Source organism: Oreochromis niloticus, linkage group LG15 (assembly GCF_001858045.2).
Source record: "Oreochromis niloticus isolate F11D_XX linkage group LG15, O_niloticus_UMD_NMBU, whole genome shotgun sequence".
Lineage (NCBI taxonomy): Eukaryota > Metazoa > Chordata > Actinopteri > Cichliformes > Cichlidae > Oreochromis > Oreochromis niloticus.
Genome location: NC_031980.2, coordinates 3,173,027 through 3,195,268, shown reverse-complemented (window position 1 = coordinate 3,195,268; position 22,242 = coordinate 3,173,027). Strand labels below are relative to the sequence as shown.

Below are 22,242 nucleotides of genomic sequence, written 5' to 3'. Positions count from 1 at the left end.
AACACAGTTTTGTTCATCACAATCTTTTTGGCAAAAAAACCCAAAACATGAACGCTATATGAATAAATATACACATGTACATATAAAAGGATATGTATAATTGTAAATGATTTGTTCTCATTCATGCGAAAAAAGGAATGTGACAAGAAAAGTTAATTCAGTACAAACAGGTTTCTATTTAGGTTTTTACTCTGGTTGGATATATCACGTTTCCTTCATTAACCTCACTGAGTGCATTTTAAGGAAGGGGCAGTTCACTACATCACAGAAATCAGCTCATGCCCCTTCCTTAAGCTGACTTTCTTCTGATTGGCTGTTGATTGCAAACAAAAGATCTGAGCAGCAAGTGGGTAGAGCTTTCTTGCTCAGAGACAGAGCTATGTGCCTGGGTTGACCATCATAAATTATATCTTTTTCCATTCTCATATATATCACTCTTATTCTATTTTGCAGCATTAATTTAACCCTCTACTTCCATAAGCCTCACACAAAGCTTGTTTCAGCGTACAGCTATGATAATTTTGGTTTCTTATACACATAATACATTATTTTAAACCTGCACGCAGAAGGATTTTATAATGCGACATTTACTTTTTTGGTGAGTAGAATCACAAAAACTAAAAAAGAAAAAAAAAGCCCAAGTAGGTGAAAACCATTTTATAAACAGTATGTGCAAAGCACAAAAGTGGAATAAATACACTCATCTCACATTTGTTAAACATCCACAACAGAGATAATGAGATTATAAAGGTGCTGTTGTGCTTACGAGTCTAAATAAAAATCAGCCTTTCCCTGTAATTGTACAAGTGGCTGCCTAATAAAATATTTAGCAGTGCATAACAGTATTGGTCGGTATCTGAGGGGAGCAGCAAGGACAGGAAAAAAGCAACTTAAATCACAAAAACAGGAAATGTGAGGTACAATTATGGTAGCTGAAATGTTCAAGGATGTTTCAAGTCTGCATTCTTGAGCAGCTGGAAAAATATGGAAAGGTTGAACCACTCCCCCAATACAGCTGCTAATGTAATGTCATAGAGCAAGGCACTTAACCTTCAGCTATTCCAGTAAAAACAAAAGCTGCTCAGTAGTTGTCATGGGTAATTCTAGGTTCTAAATGTTGCCCAAAAAGGCTAAAAATAATACGATTAATCATAAAAGATTTATATTGCACATCATCATGCCCCAACCAATCCTCCACTGGTGACAAGCCCCTCTCGCATTTTGAAGTATTCAATTGCTCAATATGATATTTTTAGGCTGTCGGTTTCCTAGGCTTCTCCACACAGGGTTACTGTCTCACACATGTTCACAGTGTCAGGCACAGTCACTGGAGTTTCCTCCACCTTCAAAGACAACATCATACAGCCTAGTCATCTTTTAGTTATTCATATTAAATAATAGCTTCAGTCTAAATGTACATTAACGATTAACAAGAAGTGTGCACATCGGTTTTCACCTGTTGTTGTGTTCCCATGGCCTCTGCTGCACTTTCTATGATAGCACTTTCTTTGTACGTGATACTTCTGTCTGTGCTTTTCTTCATTAAAGCTTTAGAGGCCAGCTGTATGGCAGCTTCTTTCTCAGATACACCTGCAGAATGGAATAACAGAGGGGAGTCAGCAAAGAATATGTGAGGTGTCCACTGTAATATGGGAAATGGGAGTATTAAGTAAAACTTGATGGTGACATTGTGGGTTTAAGGACCAGTACTTCAGAAATTGTTATATTTTAATGGACACAAAATTTATGTAGTGCAGTAATAAAATGCTCCAGCAGGAGGCAGTTTATTAAAGTCTATTTCTGAGTCTAAAGACTGATGGGTTTCATCTGTTTATTTTTACTCTTGTGTCTGGTTGATGTGAATGAGAGGGGACTGCAGTGTATGGTCACGGATAGCGTGTTCCCTGGATTAAAGAAGACCAGTTACACTCAGTTCAGCTCCATATTCCAAAGTTTTGAAGCTGAAATGAATCTTTATTTATGTCATGCTGGGCCTTGGCACAGCTCTTCAGTTCACTACATCACAGAAATCAGCTCATGCCCCTTCCTTAAGCTGACTTTCTTCTGATTGGCTGTTGATTGCAAACAAAAGATCTGAGCAGCAAGTGGGTAGAGCTTTCTTGCTCAGAGCCAGAGCTATGTGCCTGGGTTGACCATCATAAATTATATCTTTTTCCATTCTCATATATATCACTCTTACATACACGGGCCTCAGAGAAAGTTTTACCTATATTTATTACCAGCATTCGGCACTGTAACGGTAAAACATGTTGTTTAAGATGGTGGATAACCTGAGGGACTGTGTCAAGGCCAGGTGTCACTAAAATAAGCATGTGTATCATTCAAAACTATTCTACAAGAGCTCAAGAATAAAAACATTAAGCTAATGTGCCTAATAGGTCCACTCTGAAGCATTACTATGCTAACATATGCTAATTACCACTAAAGTAACCGCTACATCTACGGATCAAAGCCAGATGGCAAACACCATAGTAATTAGAACGGGGAAGTGTATGACTGCACCAAAAACAGCTGTTGAAATATTTCACTCAAAATCAGAAATGTCCACCTCAGATTAGCCAGTGTCAAAATCAGGGGGTGACTGAAGTCATTCTACCAACTGGGGATCCTGAATGTGTGTCCTTTATATGAATGTACAGATTTGAGCTTCAAAAGTGGTAGCTGAAAAGTCAGGGGGACTCTATAAGACTCATTCTCTGGATGTCATTCAAAGTTATCGCATTACATTTCATGCATTCTGGGGAAACAACACTGTGGTCAGATGCACAAATAAGCACAATCATGAGTTCTATGTTGTTGTTTCAGAAACAATTCTCCTTTAATATCAAGTAAAACATACTTTTATGAGATGCCTTCATGTTACTTATCCCCATTTTAATTGATCATTGGTCAGGTCATCTCTGTAATTTAGGTCATAAACAGCTCATACCAGAGCAACAAGCAGGTGTACATGCCTGACAATGACAGGTGTCTGTGGAGGCCAGGCCTGAGCAGCTTCCACACCTTCATGGTAGCAGACACCTCTTTACCTCCTGGTGGGTTATTGCTAGATGGAGATGCTTTATTGTTGTGTTTGGGAGGTGCGTCAGTCGACCCCATCCTTCGGATGGGAATGCGGCTGACGTGGGGCTGCAGCTCACACCTGGGCAGGCGACAGAGAGGTTAACATTTTCGCTATTCGTGAAAGAAAACGTCATCATGAAGAATGGGTTTCCAGTGTGGTTTTCATTTCATTTTTCAGATCCCAGCCTTTGTTGACTGTTTTGGATTGAAATTATTACAGTGCAAAAAAACAAAAAAAGAAAACCAAAAGAAGATGGGGCTTACTTGCTAAATTTGATGGAGGAAAGGATGTGTTCAGGCCCCTGGTCTTTAGCAGTCTGTGACACATGGAGACATTACAACAACACATCATAGTCTAAGTGTATATTAATACGGGAGATCTTTTGCAACAAAGTGTTAATAATGGAAATGTGAATTTGCTCAGTGAGTGAGCCAGCAAGGTAACCTAACCTCTCTACTGGCTTCTGTGGGGGGATGAGTGATTGTAAGAGTTCGGCACCCTCTCCCTATGTGCCCAGGACGTATAGGTAGAGGCATTCTGGACCAGACCGCAGGACTGGGTCCACCAGTCTCAAAGTCCGGGCAGCTAATGCCTGTCAACCAGATGAAGACACATAAATACACAGAACAAAGAGAAGAAAGGAGAAACAAAGAGTGGAAGATGAAACACTAAGAATCTGATTTATAAAACTTAAGATTTAAGCCATTTAACATGTGCGTACATTTAAAATATCACAGTTATGCTGTCAAAAACCAAATATGTTGAAATAACCGAATGTCCTGTAATATCTCATAATCTACATTGACTCCTAACTAAGATTAAGTGGTGAGAGTTTTGGTGTTGATCTTTTCCTCGAAGTGAAAGTTGAAAAATAAAGATCACAATCAGAGTCAAAAAGAGAGCAAAAGGACCCACACTCTGTAGCTGCTTCACAAAGGGATAGTTTTTATTCCAGAGGTTAAACAGAGAGGCGCTAAAAGACAGCAGCACATTCAAGAAAGGTGACAATTGTAGAGACGTTACACGGACAAACACATAACTGTAGTCTGGTATAGAAGGTTAGCACCACATTGAAGGAAACGGCACAATTCTCATAAGGAGTATAAAGCCGAAAGACCTACTGAGAATGTGACTATGCATACAGTGTTTTCACCTAAAGCTGTGTTCGTCATTTTCAATGAAGATATAGATGCTTTAGGGCTGAAACAACTGGGACACAGAACATCATAGTTCACAGTGAGAAAGCAGGAAAAAAACAAAACAACTACAGAACACTCCTTCGCCATTTAGCAGGGCACTGATCTAAACTGATAGATCGTAATTCCACTGAGCTGAGGCTACACTAAAACCTTTAGTACAGTAATATTAGATGAGACCATTGTCGAGTGAGCACAAGACAACCATCAGATTTCCGGGGTTTTCTGAGCTTCCTCTAACTTAGAGAGCTGAAATTTGAAGCTAATGCCGTGTTCAGACTATACGATACCAGGCTGGTCAGATCTGAGTCACATAAAGCATCGATTGGAGGTTGGGAACAAAAATGAGAGTAACGCATGCCAATAGGGTGTGATGATAGACAAAAAAAAAAGCTATGTTGCATCTGGGGCAACCACAACGTGCCAATGAAAGGGCTAGCATACAAGGTAGGTGTACTATTGCATACATTACAAAACAAAAGAGAGAATGATGTTCCAGTATAGTTAGGAAGAAGTGTGAGAAGCAGTAACATAAGATAGCCAGTGTCATAGACACTCGTTTGTTTGCTGTTCTGTTAACAATCTTTTATTGAAAATCACCTGCACCTCCAATGATATCACACTGATTGTGAAAGAAGAGATGAAGCAAGATTTTAGAACTCTTAATCAAGTAATCTGACACATCGACCACTGCGACAGACTGAAGTATCATTTAGTCTGAGCCCAGCGTGAGTATGAAGGACTGTTTCTACAAGAGCTTTTTATTTGGCTTAACAATGCTTGAATTCGCAAGATATTTATGTTGTGAGATCACTGCAACTTAGGCAAGTCACACTGAATATGAACGACAGATGAAGAAGAAGGATATATACCCTATAAGATCACAATAGGAGCAGGACCTTCAAAACCTACTGCTTACAACAAAGCAAGGCACAGCTTAACTACAATGTGTAACAGCACTGGATCAGACAGTAGCTACAGTGAGCAAAGGCCAGATATTCTGAAAGCTATTTTGACCCCTCAATGATCTGGTTTGTTTGCTCCTTCTAAAAAAGGAGAAAAAATAAATAAATAAATAAATAATAATTCACTTCTGCATGTTCAGTGCAACTAAAACGGCCGGTCCTAAAACACAGACCATCATCAAGTACTTGGATAACAGCACGCAAAAAACGAATTACAGACAACTTACTATAATTCCACAATAGATGAGTAAAATCTTAGACAACATGGTAGCTTCTCATGACTGCTTACCACAGGATATATGAACTCTAACCGTCGACAGCCTACTACACACCCGCCACGTTCGATTTACACAAGGAACATGTCTATCTGCTTGAACAAATTAGGATAAATATTGTCTTCATCAGTTTAAGGAAACATATAATACACAAACAAACAAAAACTCTTCACCATATTTACACCTAACCCAGTGTTATGAGTCATATTAGAAAAACGATAAACACCTGCCAGTCAAACTGGTTGTAAGCTAAACTAATTCTTCTCATATAATACTACTTGCTGTCAAACAGCCCCACAAAGCAACCGTAGTTATTCCAAAGCAGCTACAAGATTGCAAAATCCATAATGGGGTCTCCACACAGGAAGTGAGTACCACTGACATGGTGACCAAAGTCAACGATAACCAGCGACCACAGGTGGGATAACCACTGGCGATGAAAAGTGGGCGGGTTCAGAAATAAACTTTTCTCGACTCTGAGACGAGAAATTGTAGCAATCACCAATGAGAGGGAAGGATGCCGTTTACTGACGTATGAGAGGATGGGAAACGCCAACGAATGAGCCACAAAGCATTTCCTGTGTGGATGCCTCTTAAGGACTTAATAATGAGGGCACACAGTTTCTGGCAGTAGGCTATCCTGTGATCATAAGGTCATGACCAGTGTTGGTCTGACACTGGAATGATGCAGGTTTTTGTTTTTATTTATTTATTTATTTATTTTTAATGGTATTTAGATAATGAATCACTGACTTGTGTCCAAAAATCTAAAAGCAAACCTTTAAATCTCACCTTGAATCATAAGAAATCAAAAAAAGCTATTTAAATGTTTAGTCTTAAATGAAAGTATAATGTGATCGACTTGTGACATTGTTTTACAAATCAACATTAAAGCGAAACCCAAAGACAACAGAACAGATCAGAGGGTGCTTTGGAAGGATTTTACAGAAAATAAAGTCTGACTATGTTCAGTCTATAAAAATATGTCTCAAAAGTCAAATAAAACCAATTAATAATTCAAAAATTAAAAGCATCACAACAGCAACTGTGCGAATAAAGAAGAAAATCTCCCGGCTACTTTCAAATGGTGAGCACAGTAATGTGGTAATTAGCTTTAGCTTATTACTTGTATACACAAAAAGCTTCGTCTGGATGTAATCCATATTATAATATTATGATGTCTATGGATTACATCTACTGTGTGCTCTGAACGTCTTTTAGGACAGCAGATATTAGGTACCCATGCAAATATCCCCATTTACTAACCAGTCTGCTATGTTCATCAAAGAGCCAGAGGACAGTGCGGCAACCAGCACTTGATTCAAGGTCAGTGAGAAAAAGCATTTCAGTCATTGCTGAGATCTGAGGAACACATTCGCTCGCAAGTGAAAGTGTTATTTACCTTAAGGTGCTAAAACTGTAGACATGTAATTACTGTGCAGAAAGAAAAAAATATGCTAGCACCAGTGATGTTTTGCAGGCACGCACACACACTTTGACCTACATGGACTACCAGGCAGGTTTCCGAAAAGACAATCTCACTCAATCATCTCGCACAAGCACATGCGCCCAGCGTTTCGTGGTTTAAGTCAGATTCAGTCCGGGGTGGGCCCAGTTGGACTGCTGGCGGCCGGCGGTAAGCTCTGAAGGAGCAGGGGACTCAGTTTGGAGAGCAGCCCAGGGCGGGGCAGGGCCTGCAGGGATGGGAGCAAGGTGGAGAGGCTGGGGGGCTGGAGGGAGTACAGACCTGTCATACTGACGGAGGCCGGGAGGGGACAGGAGCCTGCTGCACACACTGAGGAAGATGAGGAGGACGAGGAAGAAGGGGGTGAGAGTGGGGGGCGGGCGGGTGTGTGGCTGTTGCTGGGAGACCGGAGGATGGAGCGGTGGTGATGGGGGGGGCGTCTCTTCTCCTGGGGCTTAGTGTCTACAGAGAGAGAGACACATACACCTGCTCAGAGACGTGCAGGGACCGTAGGGATACACAAAGCGGCTAAAACTACCCTTCATGCACGGAGACCAAAGTCATCACAGGTAACGCAAAGTAAATGCAAAAAAACTCATTAAAGCAAACTGAAATTCTCCAATTCTTTTGGTACACAGGGTTTCTGCCAGGAAAGGGAAAAGGAAGACAATCACTAGATCTTCTTTCACACTTCCAGCATGAAGAGAAAGTTTAAAAGCATGTATGCATATACAAGCTGGAGAACACCAAAACATATTGAACTCTATTGAAATGAAGTGATGAAGGATATATCGTACAATGATTAGTGGACAGAAGTGGATGAATATGAGCAGAATAAGTAAAACAGAATAAAGTCATAACATTTGCTGGGTTCTTTAATGCCCTTTAATAAACTCTCATGATGTGAGAATGTAATCAACCGTTGATGTGAGGGAAAGTAGTTTAAACGTGTTAGGACACTAGAGTCTAATGTTAGCTGGCATGATGGCATGAAGATAATGAAATTAGATTATGAAATAATAAATGTAAAAACTTTCAATGGTCAAATATTATTTGAAACAGATACTCGTAATTTTAAAATGTAATTAACTTATAATTGTTATACTGTTTATCTGATGCCTGTATCTGCCAACTTTACTTTCATATTCTTCTATCTGAAACGACAGGAAACCGGTTAAAAAGATTTTTTTTTCTGTCTTTGATGATTGCTGCACCCAACCATGTAGCAGAATACAGGCATTGTGAGGAGCCAAAAAAGTAGTGACACTTATCACGTCCAATATGGCGGACAGCTCGAAACGCCCATGATGTCATGTGCAAACCCTTTATACACTGGTGGAAACCCTGGTACATGTGTTACTGAGACTGGGATGTGTGTCCATGTTAGAATACTACGGAGCCCCTCTGATGACATGGTCCAAAAAAATAAATAAATTGTGGCCACAAAATACTACTTCGTGGGCACGAAATGGGTATAACATGCCCATGAAATACTTTGTGCCCACGAAATACTATTTCGAGAGCAAGAAATAGGTATAATGTGCGCACAAAATGCTAATTTGTGGGCACGAAACACTTGACTGATAACCGTGATCCTTCCCAGGCCCTTGCAGTTGGTTGACAATAAAATCTATCCCAGCGTCCAGGTCATACTTACGTCTGTAAAGCAACTCTCAATATCCTGTTTAAATGTCTCTCCGTAATAATGGTTCCTTGCATTACCAGGTTTTTCAAAATGCATATGTAGCTCATTCCCAGCCTAAAATAAAACTCAATCATACTGTCTCTGTCCATGCTGTATAGGTTTAGCCTACTCTTATGCTTATGTCTCCACGCAGCTGTCCAGGAATTGTATCAATATGATGTGCGCACGTTATCTATTTCGTTGCCACGTTATACCCAATTCGTGCCCACAAATTAGCATTTCGTGCGCACGTTATACCTATTTTGTGCCCTCGAAATAGTATTTCATGGCCACAAATAAGTATTTCGTGGGCACGTTATACTATTTCGAGGGCACGAAGTAGTATTTTGTGGCCACAATTTATTTATTTTTTGGACCATGTCATCAGAGGGGCTCCGTAGAATACTGTATTATCCATACTGTACAAAATTTAGAGGTTTTAAACCAAAGTTTACATTTAAAAAAGTAAACTTAAATGTCATGTTGAGATTTTTCTTTAGGGTAAGGACACAACAGCAGGAAGAGGGGTCATGCAAAGGTCATGCGGGGGTAATGTGGGGGATGTTACAGGTCATTAACATCCAGGACACCAAGCTAATCCCAAACCTGTGGCCAGTTTCACGTCACGCGCAGCAAACCAGAAGGTAACATTCACACAGACAATAACACATCAGCCAGTAATGAGACTTTCTGAACAGCTCCAACAGCAACGAACAAGAGGTTGAAGAAAAGGAAAGAGACGAAAATGAGAAAGAAAGAGACCACAAGAGAGAATTTGTGATACTGAGAGAAAGAGTGGAGCAGAGGACCACTAAACGAGATGTGACTTAAGAAAAAAAAAAAAAATAGGCAGCCGGCGCACAGGCAGATAGTTGGGAGTTCAACCTACCCCTGACTGGCCCGAGTGTTTTGTTGCCACCGCGTCCGTTGTGCTGTGTGTGAGTTCGGGGTGGGGGGCACCCAAAAGTAAAACTCGGGGAATTGTGCATCTTCGGCGAGGGTGTCTGGCTGCTGCTACTTTGGCTGTTGCAGCGGACGCGGCTGAGGGTGTTCTCCGATGCAGATCCAGACAAACAGCTAGTAGGAAAATGAAGAAATCACACAAATCCATGACCCAGCTGTTATCTTTGGACAAACTAAAGGCATCTAAGTTAAAAAATGTGTGGGAACTCACTTGTTAAAGCTCTTTGGTGGTGACACCTTGCTGCCATTGTGGTGTATTCGTGGAGGAGGGTTGGCATGGATGTGTGTGCTCAGTCCTTTGGTGTTGCGGACGTGCTTGAGGATCCAGGCTCGGAGATTTGTCAGGCAGGTGTGCTCAGAAAGCACCAGACGCGGCCAAGGGTTGCACTCTGCCATGTCCAGGGCAGAGATCGCCACAGCACGCCCCACCTGATGGCATCACCCAAATTTACTTCAGAACTGATATAGATAGGTGCACTTTGCCAAATTGCCAAATTTCTTTAATGCGTCAGGGTAGGTGTTCAGTACTGTCTTGAGCCACATCTCATTTCTTTGTATTTTGCTAGAAAAATGGGAAACAGGTGCAGTGATTTATTAAAATGTGCAAACATACAGGGTGGGCCATTTATATGGATACACCGTAATAAAATGGGAATGGTTGGTGATATTAAAGTCCTGTTTGTGGCACATTAGTATATGTGAGGAGGAAAACTCAAGATGGGTGGTGACCATGGTGGCCATTTAGAAGTCGGCCATCTTGGATACAACTTTTGTTTTTTTCAATAGGAAGAGGGCCATGTGACACATCAAACTTATTGGTAATGTCACAAGAAAAACAATGGTGTGCTTGGTTTCAACGTAACTTTATTCTTTCATGAGGTATTTACAGGTTTCTCTTTGTTCACAGCCATTGACATGTCGAAGAGGTTAACACGTGAGGAGCGGATCGAAATTGTGTTGATATCTGGTGAATGCAGTAACCGGGTCATTGCAGCAGATTTCAATGCAAGACCACGAGACCACCCATCTCCCATGCTACAGTCAGCAAACTGCTTGCTAAGTTTCGTGAAACTGGTTCAGTGTTGGATTTGCCAAAATGTGGACGCAAGAAAACTGTCACTAATGAAGAAGCATCAGTGGCTGTCCTAGCTTCATTCAGCAAGAGCCCACAGCGTAGCACTCGCTGCATGTCACTGGAGAGTGGCATTAGTCGAACATCCCTTCGGCGGATAGTAGCTACTCACAAATGGCACCCTTACAAACTCCAGCTACTGCAGCATCTCAACGAGGATGACCCAGATCGGCGCACAGAATTTGCAGAATGGGCAAAACAAAAATTGGAACAGGACCCTCAGTTCACGCAGAAGATTTTGTTCAGTGATGAGGCAAACTTTTATGTGAATGGTGAAGTTAACAAACAAAACCACCGCTATTGGCCTGACACTAACCCACATTGGATGGATCCCTCCAAGACTGTTGGAACAACAAAAGTGATGGTTTGGTGTGGTATATGGGGTGCAACGATAGTGGGTCCATTCTTCATCAATGGAAACCTCAAGGCCACTGGATATTTGAAGTTGCTACATGATGATGTGTTTCCCTCTTTATGCACTGAAGCTGGCACGTTCCCTGAGTTTTTCCAGCAAGATGGTGCACCACCACATTATGGGTGCCAGGTCCGAGCATTCCTAGATGAACAGTTTCCTGGAAAGTGGATTGGTCATCGTGGGCCAGTTGAATGGCCCCCAAGGTCTCCCGATCTGACCCCCTTAGACTTTTATCTTTGGGGTCATCTGAAGGCAATTGTCTATGGTGTGAAGATACGAGATGTGCAGCACCTGAAACTACGGATACTGGATGCCTATGCTGGCATTTCTCCTGCGGTGTTGCTATCAGTGTGTGAAGAGTGGGAGAAGAGGGTTGCATTGACAATCCAACACAATGGGCAGCACATTGAACACATTTTTATAAGTGGTCAGAAACCTGTAAATAACTCATGAAAGAATAAAGTTACGTTGAAACCAAGCACACCATTGTTTTTCTTGTGACATTACCAATAAGTTTGATGTGTCACATGGCCCTCTTCCTATTGAAAAAACAAAAGTTGTATCCAAGATGGCCGACTTCTAAATGGCCACCATGGTCACCACCCATCATGAGGAGTTTTCCCCCTCACATATGCTAATGTGCCACAAACAGGACTTTAATATCACCAACCATTCCCATTTAATTACGGTGTATCCATATAAATGGCCCACCCTGTATATCCGGGTTCTGGGGAGCCCAGTCAATGACTGATAGTGTTCCACTGTGTTTTTCTGTCCAAGTATGTTTTTCCTACACTTTCCAGATGGTATTGCATGGTGAATCCAAACCACAACAGAGCCTTCACCATGTTTTCAACCAGCTGTAGACACTCAAATTTGGATTCATCACCTGATGCCTGACCTGGTGCCACTGATTTTCAGTCCAGTTCTTGTGTAATTTGGCATACCTCAGCCTTTTCTGCCCATTTCCCTCTTATAATAAAGGTTTCTTGAAAGCTCCTTCCACCAAGACCGTTTATGATGAGGTTTCATAGGACAGGGACCAGATGTATCTCTCAGGTCCTGTGTCAGGCCTTTAATGGATTTTTTTTCCTATTTCTTAAGGACATGACTTTGAGATAGTGTTCATCTTCTTCAGATTTTTAGGCCTGACACTTTTCTTCTTTCCTCACTTGTTCAGCTTCCTCAAAGGACTCAATGCACACCATGCTGAGATATGCCAAGTTTCCATTAATAGCTCTCTGGGCATCACCTTGTTTTTGGAAAAATATAATTTTATGCCTGTCAAACTGTGTTATCTTTGGCATTTTTCATAAATACAATTAATAATATTGAAATAAATGATGTGTTTTTGCAAAAGTCTTCTAGAAACAAGGTGCCCAAAGTTATTATAAATGGCCAAAGAATTTTAATTTGGTTCTTAGCGAAATTGTCTGCTACGTGTAGACAAAATACTAATCCATCCCTTGAGCTTCATGCCATTTCTATGCTTGAACGAGTCATAGGTCAGTATTAACAAACTAAAACATTCCGCTGAAAATGTTCAGGTGCAGGACTGGACTAAAAAGACGAGAAAGACCTTCGGAAAGCCCACAGAACTGTAGCTCAGTATCAATTTAAAAAAAAAAAAAAAAAAGTTGGCTGCTTGGAAGAAATCAGGGGTGGCTCAAGACTTGACTGTACTGTATGGACACTATTTCAAACTTGTTCAAGGCAGCACAAGAAAGTGACAGTACAGGTACAAAGATGTTTCAAAGACCAAAGTAATGCAGTGTTCTCATAGATTTAGGTTCTATTTGTTGGAGGAGGAGGGCCGGTGCATACAAGTGCTTTATCGGTCATTAGCAACACAGTTTCTCTTTCGAAATATTTGATTTCCCAAATACTTGGTGACAGTAACTAAGTAATATAATCTGCTCTCTACTGAGTCTTTCATCCTGCCGAATAACTCTAACTCCATTGTCTTGATGTGAAGGTAACCTTGTTTTGCTCTGTAGCCTCAGTGAGCTCGTCACACATGTGTCTTAGCTGGTCCACATATGCTGCAGGCTGTGGTTGGTGTGTGCTTTCAAAATAAGAGCAAGTAGGCCTTGTCTTTGTGATGTTGCTCTCACTGATCAATGAAAAAATGAAAATAGAAAATTCTAATGTGAGGTGACGAAGTATGTTTGAAGGGGATGGTAATACACTTGGACATACCTCCCAAGTAAAGTCTATGGGTGGGAAATAAGTCAAAGAGTAGTGGAACAAATGACTTTCTATGGAGAGTAACTTTATTAGTAATGGCCACAACACTTGTTATAATATTGTATTATATTATATTATTTGTATTTGTGTGTTACAGATGTACTTCCTACCTGCTCAAATATTTCTGGAGTGTATTTTGGAGGGAAGGATGGAGGTGGAGGGGGGGTAGCTCGTCCGTTGTCATGGCAGGCAGGTGGGATTGTATTCATGGTTTTTCCTGTGTTATAGTTGCACTCCAGAGTGTAACTGGTCGGTAGCCAGTTGCAGAAGCAAGATAAAATATAAAATTAAACACAAAAGCATGACTGTGTTTCTGAGGCTTTTTGCAACTTAATTTGTACTGGGCCCACAAAATCTGCACTTGGTCATTATAGCTAATTCAAAATGACTACATAAACTTCCTACACTGAACACAGACTGCAGTAATGTCATAAATCTAATGTCTGACCTGTGAAGCAGCCCTATTGCCTTGTGAATGGCAACCCGACCACTGCCTTCTTTAGATTGGCCGTCTCTCTTGTCTCGTGCGTACATGTTTTTCTCAGAGAAGTTACAGCCCAGAAAATCAAAGTGGGCAGAATTCACAGCGATCAGCCTCGGATACAGCATGTTCTCGACCTGCAACAAGAAGTTCACAGACACACGTGACAGAAAGTATTACAAATCAAATGTAAATCTAAATAAAATAAAAAAATTAAATGAAAGAAACCTACTGCTAGTAAAAAACAACTTTGAACGTTATTTGACAATTTTGCAAATGAACTGCAAAGTAATGGATAAAATGCATTCATTATTACCTGCTGGCTCTCATCAGGAAGGCTATTTCCATACATGAAACACCCACGTTTAGACGCGTGCCCATGCAAGTCGACATAATATGCCACACCCCCCTCCTGTGGTGGCACCGACTCCTGTTCCTCCACCTGTGGTACTGCTAAATCTACAGCACCTGGAACTACAGTCTCTGCGGAGCTCGATGAGCTGTTCTGATCTCCCTTCCCCGCCTCTGAGGTAGCCCAGGCGTTTTCTTCCATCATCATGGGGACCTCTGGCTGCGCAGGATTTGCATCTTTCTCTGCATTCCGTTGGTTTAAGGTGACTTCGAGGGCAGTGAGGGGAGGTGCTTCATGCTGATTTGCAGGTTTTGTGTTAGCAGCTGGGGGCTCTGTATGGGTGGGGCCGTTAGAATGAGTGCTTGGCTGTGTTTTCTGCAAGCGATTGTGTGTGTGGTGGTAGAGCAACAGTGTTTTGGCTGCATAGATGGACGGGTGTAACTCGGGGCTGGGGTTCAAGTATTGTCTATTCAGGTTCACACCCCTGGAATCCGTCCTTTAAAATAAGAGAAAGTAAAGAACCTTTTAATTATCGACAAGCCTAAACCCGGCAGACAGTCTTTTGTACACTTCACCTCTGCTACATTTAATATGTGAGCTGTTTTATACTTTATTGCATGGTGATGTTTAGATTAAGTAAAATTGTACAGAGAAACACAGGTCTGGGAATCAAAAGAAGAGGCAGCATACCCTAACATGCCAAGAAAGCAGCGCCACCATTTACTGACACCTCAGTGCATCATTCTCTGAACACAGGGACATCTGGTAGAAAGGTCACCACATCTCACCTCTGCTGGCTCTTCTAACCTCCTTATGACTAGTAGTAGTGATGAGCCTAAACTAAACTCAGCTGCAGTCGACTTTCCCTTCCAATTTGATTTCCAGAATGTTATCATTTGTACCAAATGCAGTTTCCATAACCAGAGTAGAGCCAGGGTTTCCATCACTGTATTTTAAATTGTCACATCTTGAAAGATATTGCTTTTTTATTTATTTAACACAAGCCATTTATCGTCTGTACACAATACTTAAACATAAAACACCTCAAAACTGAAAAAAGTTAAAATATTAAAGAAGAACCAGGCTAAAACCAGATTATGACTTAATGACATTTTACCTATACGGCAGATTGGCTCTCTGTCTTCCTGTGTCCACTAGGTCTACCATGATTTGGTGCTCTCTCATTGGTGTAGTCTAAATATTTGCTGGGAATCTGAAATAAACTCTCCAGTGTCTCTTATTCTCTCACCCCCTGTGTCAACACAGCAGTAAGGAAAATTGGAACCTACATATCTTCACAGTGTTACAGCAGATAGCAGGTGGGCAGCTTTCCATTAACTGAGTGCAAATGCGCATGCACAATTTGCATGTAAGTTCTGAGTAGGTCGTAGTCACTGGGCTTTTTTTCCCCTGGGTAATAACTGCATAGGGCTTAAAGAAACCTAATTTTTCCAGCTGGATTTCTTGGTTTCTCCTAAAACGAGGAGGTTCATTGGCCACACGCATGCATAAATTAGTTCTTATATAAGTTTTAAATGTATGCACATGTTAGCAGAGACATTCAGTTGATATTGACAATGACTGTTGTGAAGGCAAAGTAAGAGGAAGATATGCACATAGTAATACAAAAACTAATGGTCATTGTAAAAATTCAGACACATTTGCACTGTAGCATCAGGTGCCATATCCCCATTGGGTGCCTGGTCTTCAGACAAACTTTCTATTCAAATCAAAATTTAATTAGGAAGCCAAAAAACAAAGATATTGAACACACACAGAATGCTTATTTTTAATAGGATATATCCATTGTATTTGCAGCACATATGGGTCTACAGTTGTAAGACTTCCTATGCAGAAACACATAGCTAATCATCTTATACTAGCAACTGTTAACTGCTGTGTCGGCTTTTAACAGGCTCAACATCAAACCGACTTGCTTTGTGACAATAATGACAGAACAATGTAGCACAACAATACATTATAACACGTTTCCAGACTATAATTGTGGTGCACAGTCACACACAACTCACATTATTATTGAGAGGAAACGCTCTCATGTCTCATTTAAGGATGTGGATGTATATGAATGTGAAACTCTTACCTGTAGTGTCCACGGACAACCCCGTCTGGGTTCAGCATTGGGATGAGCTTGAACACAAACATGTTGCGCAGCGCGTGTGCACGCGGGTCGTCTCGTCTCAGGATGAAGTTGAGGAAACCGTTGAACACAAAGGATGAGGGAGTCTCCCCAGGGTGCACCCGACTGCTGAGAAAAAACACCTGGGAACACACACAGACACACAAATGCCAAGAGTGAACGTTCCTGTTTTAGCTGTTATTAATGTCACAATAAGCTCAGAGTCTTATAAATCATCATTAAAGGTCCCAATCTACAAAACACTGGAAGTGATTCACAGCCATGCGGCGACTGGAGATCACAGAAAGTCAAGGACATTCAGACTTTATGAATACCAATAATTGATATTCATACTGGTAGTAAATACATTAGGGGTTTACCTCGGCAGCCAAAACCTGGAATTTCTGCAAGTGAACAGTCTTCAGCTTGAAAGTAATGCACGATGAGCAACTCACTTCCAGTGTGGATGCAGCTTAACAAAAAGCCAGTTAAGTTTACACTGATATGATCATTTCTTTACTTGTGGTAAAACAGTCCTTTCTGAGGTGGGAAAATTGCTGCTGACCATCCACGTTATTACATTTAGCATCTACGTTAGCAGCATGCTATAACTCGCTGCATCACACTCACCAAGGAAGAAACAAGCAGCTAAGGGTTGATTATGTGCGAATGTACTAGTTTACTCTTTTCTTCACGGGGGAGGCTAACTGCTCGGAGGCGGTCTAGTTGCCAGGTTTTTGAAGAACGTGTATTAAGACTTTGCTTCACAGATCATACTTTACACACGGGAATGTATTAAAAAAAAAAATCTCGTAATGGTCTAAAACTAATTTTCATGATAGGGGTCTTTACAGAATAGTTATTGTTGTGTTTTTGTGTTTGATTAAATGATACCCTTTTGCCAGGGAAGCGGTGTGGTCTTGGAGTGTTGGTGTCAGGAAACAGCTTAGGCAGACGGGCTTCCCGTTCATCCTGCATCCCGCTGCAGTTGGTCACAGTGAGAAGGTCCACCCTATTGCCATCTAGAGAGTGGCACAGCAACTCCCTATGATAATACACAGTGCCTGGAGTACTAGCAGTGGGAGCAGTGAAGGAAAGAGTTTAAGGAAAAAAATGTTAGAGAACTGTACACATTTAAGGTACTTTGACAAAGAAAATATTCAAGATTTGTGTGTACGTAGTTGTGTCATTTGTGCACTTTACCTGCTCGGACTGAGCTGAGCAGCACTGGGGTAGCTCTGATCCAACTGCTGCAGCATCTCCTGGCACTCTGTGTAAGAGAATGGGTAGCAGAAGGAGAAATAGGTGGTAGCCCCTCTCACCTCCAATAGCCGGTGAGTGAATGAAAGGATGAACTGGTTATCTACAATCTGAAAAGCAGCAGAAGAAAAGAAGAATGATATTTATAGATGGATAATAATAGCCTGACAGGCAATACTCTGCCTCACAGAGTCCTGTTGCCCACATCCTCTCTCTGACAGGCTCAGAGAGCGAATATCTACCTCAGATGTTGGTCTGTCTCGTATCCTTTCCCAGCGGGTTTTGCCCGGTAAAGTGCGTACGAGAGGAGCCATGCCTTGGCTGTAGAGCTTCCTCTGATTGTTCATGTTCATCACATTGATCTTCAGTAACTTCCCAGGTGCTGCCCCCTTCACACTGAAGTAAAACCATGATCTGAAAAACCACAACATGATACGGGATACTTTAAGTCATCTAATGTGGTAAAGTTGGTGTGGCACAAAAAATTTAATTTTGGTTACCTGTTTCCGTTCTCGTGCTCTGTGCCGGCACAGTCTGGCTGCGTCCACACATTGAACTCATAATCAGGGGTGAGGCTTGACCCAGAGGAGGAGCTTCCACTAGAAGGTGTGTCAGAAGAAGGGCTGGAGTTGCCTTTCTCCACCTTCTCCACACGTGCCAGGTTCCCTGAGTCAAACTTGGAGCTAAACACAATATTCCCAAAGCGAGCCTCCATGGCTCTGAACTCTGGCCTCTTTCACTTTTCTTTTCTATGAAGTGCCCGTCAGAAGTCTGACACAGATCACCTGTCATGAAATTAGGAAAACAAAAATATGTTAACACTGGGCAAAAACATAAAAAGGAAAGGAGGTATAACCGGCTGCAACAGGGGTTTTATGTATATAGAGCCAAAAACACACATGGTGCAGTCTAACACTGTAAACGCATATTAGCACTGTGGTTCCAATGAAAAGTTATTTCTCAGAAACACAATAAACAACGAATTTTATACAGATGTAATATACCATAATGCTAGTTTTTGATTGTAAGCCTAAACAGCGACATCCCGAGGCCATCACAGAAACTACAACCATGGCCACAACCAACAATATAAAACATTTTCTACAATTACAAGCTTTATTTGTGTAGCCATTCGCTGTACACTGGTTGCTCGACTGCTTCCTTATCGTTAACAAAAACGCGAGTGAAAGTCTGTCCAAGATGAAATAACGTTTCAGTGTATCAACAACAAGCAATAACAACAACAGCTGAGCGAGAAATCGAGGGCAGCGTAAAAAGGGGGAGTGAACTAACGGCTGCAAGCATTACAGTCGGCTCATAAAAAGATTTCACATGATTTACGGCAAATTAGCAACCGCTAGCTAAAATCGATTACACAGCTAATAGCCAGTGTTCTACCTATAATGTTCCACACAGCTAGCGTACCTTTCTAAGCTACGGAGGCTAACTTAGCAACGGAACTAGCAGTCATTGCTCTGAAGGAACAATCTGTTTTTTAAAAATTCTTCTGCGTTTTTGGTCCACATACAACCTCGACCCCTAATCTGCACCAGCGTCTTTATGTGAAAATATAAAATGTCAATTTTACCAGGCTATTTTCGATCGATGTCCATTTTTGTTTCACCGTCCTTCTCAACCCTCAAGTCAAAGCTCTGTATGCTGCGTTCAGGGTTCTCTGGAGAACTGAGACTGCCTGGAAATTTCCTTGCCTAACAAATTGCAGGATGTATTTTATTTCCACTGTGGCGAAAAGGTTGTTTCTTTAAAGTTTTAAAGTAATTCTGTGCATTTGGTCTGCTTATTACAGTGGACATGCAAAAATGTAATCAAAATATAATTAGATGTATCCAAAAAAACCAGTAATTAAAGTTACCAACTTTGCTGTTATTTTCCTTATGAAACAGCGCAATAAGGAAACTTAACCTTAATGTAGGCTTACTTTATTTAAAGGTCTCTAGCATTATTTGGCTGTAGCATTGCAGTAACATTATGCACCCAGAATATCTAAAACCTGAAAGGCCTGTTCTACAAAGCAGACCTGGGGTTAATGGTCACCATATCCTCCTCGCCTCATCCTTTACCAAATTTGACACGTTAAATGTGGTTCTTTCTATTAAAGGAAAAGCTACAAAAAGTCTGAATAGTGCTTATTAAATCTTTATAAGATAGAGACTGATCGGAAAACTTCAACATTTTGCTGCACATGTTGAAAAATCTCAGCTTCCTTAGGAAACAAAACCTGTTAATCACCTATTTTGTATATAGCCTCTATGTCGGTCTTCCAGTTCAGCCTGCTGTTGTTGTGGACAACCAGCTACTAGTACTTCTCTATCACATCAACATCCTGTCCCAGGATAGACATGGGTCATGTACAGTAGTTGTCCTCTGATGCTGTCTTCCCATCACCATCTCTCTGGTATTAATTGCATTCAGAAGCCAGACAAGTGTTTAGCACAGGTCCTCAGAACTTGGAATGATGCCATCAGAGCTTCCTAACTCCTAACCCAGGCCAGAATTCGCAGTCTATCAGGGCTGCATGGCAGTGGGTGGGGTGTGTGAGTTGGGTGGAAAAAGGGTGGAAGATCCAGTAAAGGGCTACGGAGTAAAGCTGCCGAAGAAACTCTTCAACTCATTTACTCTCTCCAGGCTGCCAAGTGGTTGTCTGTCTGTCACCTTAAAGTCAGTGATTTTCTATTCCAAACATTCTTCATGTGGGTCTGCTTGAGTTTGGCCTCCAGCTTCCGTCTGTGGGACCCATCACATTTCCCCAGCTTTACCCTCTAGGTCGTGCTACACCCTCGTCTTCCTCATTCTTCACACCTGAAGCTTTTCTTCTTTTTATTAAGCAGTTCCTACATGTTAGCCTGAGATATCTGTAAAAAGGGTTGCATTTCATTATTTACTATGTTTTGAACAAGTTAATGAGAACCAAAAATACTCCGTATACATTCTCACTCCAGAGTAGTAATACTGGCATCAATTCACTGCAAATCTAGCAGTTAATTGTTAATGACTTCACTGCAATTTTCACACCTGCAAAACCATCCAGTGGGCCAGATTAAACCATTTGGTTGTCTGGTTGTGGCCCACAGTTGTTCAAAATAACTCCTTTGTCACGTAATTTGTAACTTTGTCTGGCAGATGGAACACCTTAAGTGGAGAGATATCAGTTAATGAACTGATTGGAGGATTAAACTTGTCTGACCTCATTTCAACCTGAAAAAAGTGTTTTTTCTTGCCACGTGTGGGCAGCAGAAGCAAACTATAAGCATTAAAATCATCATTTTTAATTTAGCAATGTTAGCAATCAGTTGAAATCAGAAGAAATGGCATCAACTGAGTTCAGTTCAGGTTTATTTAGATAGCCTCAAGGTGCTTTATGATGTGAGGTAAAGAAAACAACAACAGCACTTTGCCTCTTCTTAACTTCCAGTATTCAGGGAGTTCTATACAAATCACAAATGTATATATATACAAATATAAAATCTACTTATGTACATGTCATTATCTGTAAATAACATCAAAGTGAAATGCTCAATTTCACAAGGATCATATATATACACATTACATATGGTCTGTGAAAAGCTGATGTTCATTCCTAATCTGCAGTAATCTCATCTGCAATCTTACTGTTTACATCCTCCAGAACTACATATGTTTGTGTATAATGTATACATAATGTAGGTATATGCATGTATAAGCCCATATATTTTCACAGACACACAAATACACATTTTAGTATATTAATTGGTTATGTAAATATTTTTGCACCACGTGAGGGAGTATAGGTGTAATTTCGTTACGCTTGAATAATGACAATAAAGACTTGAATCTTTAACAGTGGGAAGGAAAAAGCTCCGGCAAAACTCGGCCCACGGAGGGAGAGCCATCTGTCATGACCGGCTGGGGGTGAGTGGAAAGAGAAAAGAAAAAAAATAGAGCAAGAGTATGGGGTAAAGTTTTGAGTCTAATACTAAAACCAGAGAGTGTGTTTGTCTCCTGAATCCAGACTGGAAGCTGGTTTCATATGAGTGGAGCCTGATAGCAGAAATCCCTTTCAGATATTCTCTTTAATACATGATGGGGTCTAATTAGGATTTTGTAGGTAAAGAGAAGGAATTTTAAATTTAATTTTGGATTTAACAGGGAACAAATGGAGAGAAGTCAATATAGGAGAAATATGTCTTTCTTGTCCCTGTCAGAGCTCTCACTGTGGTGTTTTGTACTACCTGGAGGCTTTTGGGGCTTTTTAGAGCAACCTTATAATAATGAAGCACAATAACAAACAATTATTTAATTATTGTAAACAAAAGAGACTTATTGCATAAGTGATAATTGTATCAGCTTTATTAAACATAGTTAAACACTTAATGATATTCAAAACAATGAGCTTCGTTTGAAATAAAGTAATATTTTAATGTAATACCACAGGTAATGGACAAATATTTTTGTTATGTTTAAATATCGAATTAAAATATTTTATATTGAGACAAAACTAATACCCAGTTACTCTGACTGCGCCGATATAAATTTAAAGTGGACATGATCTACACATATTAATTCTAATTGCACAGCTCGGCACAGC

General features: G+C 40.8%; 1 protein-coding gene across 2 annotated transcripts; it reads right to left on the bottom strand.

Moving 5' to 3' along the window:
- Positions 1 to 59: 59 nt before the first annotated feature.
- agbl5 (AGBL carboxypeptidase 5) lies at positions 60 to 19,363 on the bottom strand. Of its 2 annotated transcripts, XM_005449787.4 has the most exons (17): positions 19,246 to 19,363; positions 18,158 to 18,442; positions 17,900 to 18,071; positions 17,601 to 17,767; positions 17,292 to 17,469; positions 16,362 to 16,540; positions 14,225 to 14,756; positions 13,876 to 14,045; positions 13,538 to 13,673; positions 9,845 to 10,062; positions 9,560 to 9,747; positions 7,269 to 7,448; positions 3,535 to 3,677; positions 3,349 to 3,401; positions 2,976 to 3,163; positions 1,457 to 1,590; positions 60 to 1,343 (listed from the first exon to the last, which is right to left on the bottom strand). In XM_005449787.4, exons 2-17 carry the CDS (start codon positions 18,370 to 18,372, stop codon positions 1,269 to 1,271), a joined length of 2,928 nt encoding a protein of 975 aa, XP_005449844.2. In that variant the 5' UTR covers positions 18,373 to 18,442; positions 19,246 to 19,363; the 3' UTR covers positions 60 to 1,268. The 2 variants fall into 2 exon arrangements, with proteins under 2 accessions (XP_005449844.2, XP_013124257.1); XM_013268803.3 differs by lacking the exon at positions 7,269 to 7,448.
- Between the last annotated feature and the right edge of the window lie 2,879 nt (positions 19,364 to 22,242).

What these genes read in the sequence shown, in the direction of transcription:
- agbl5 (XM_005449787.4), bottom strand. Translation starts at nt 18,372, where the DNA reads ATGGAGGCTCGCTTTGGGAATATTGTGTTTAGCTCCAAGTTTGACTCA. An exon ending in GAGCACGAGAACGGAAACAG is followed by an intron (nt 18,072 to 18,157) that starts GTAACCAAAATT and finishes GTGGTTTTTCAG; the next exon opens with ATCATGGTTTTACTTCAGTG. An exon ending in GCAATAGGGCTGCTTCACAG is followed by an intron (nt 13,674 to 13,875) that starts GTCAGACATTAG and finishes GCTACCGACCAG; the next exon opens with TTACACTCTGGAGTGCAACT.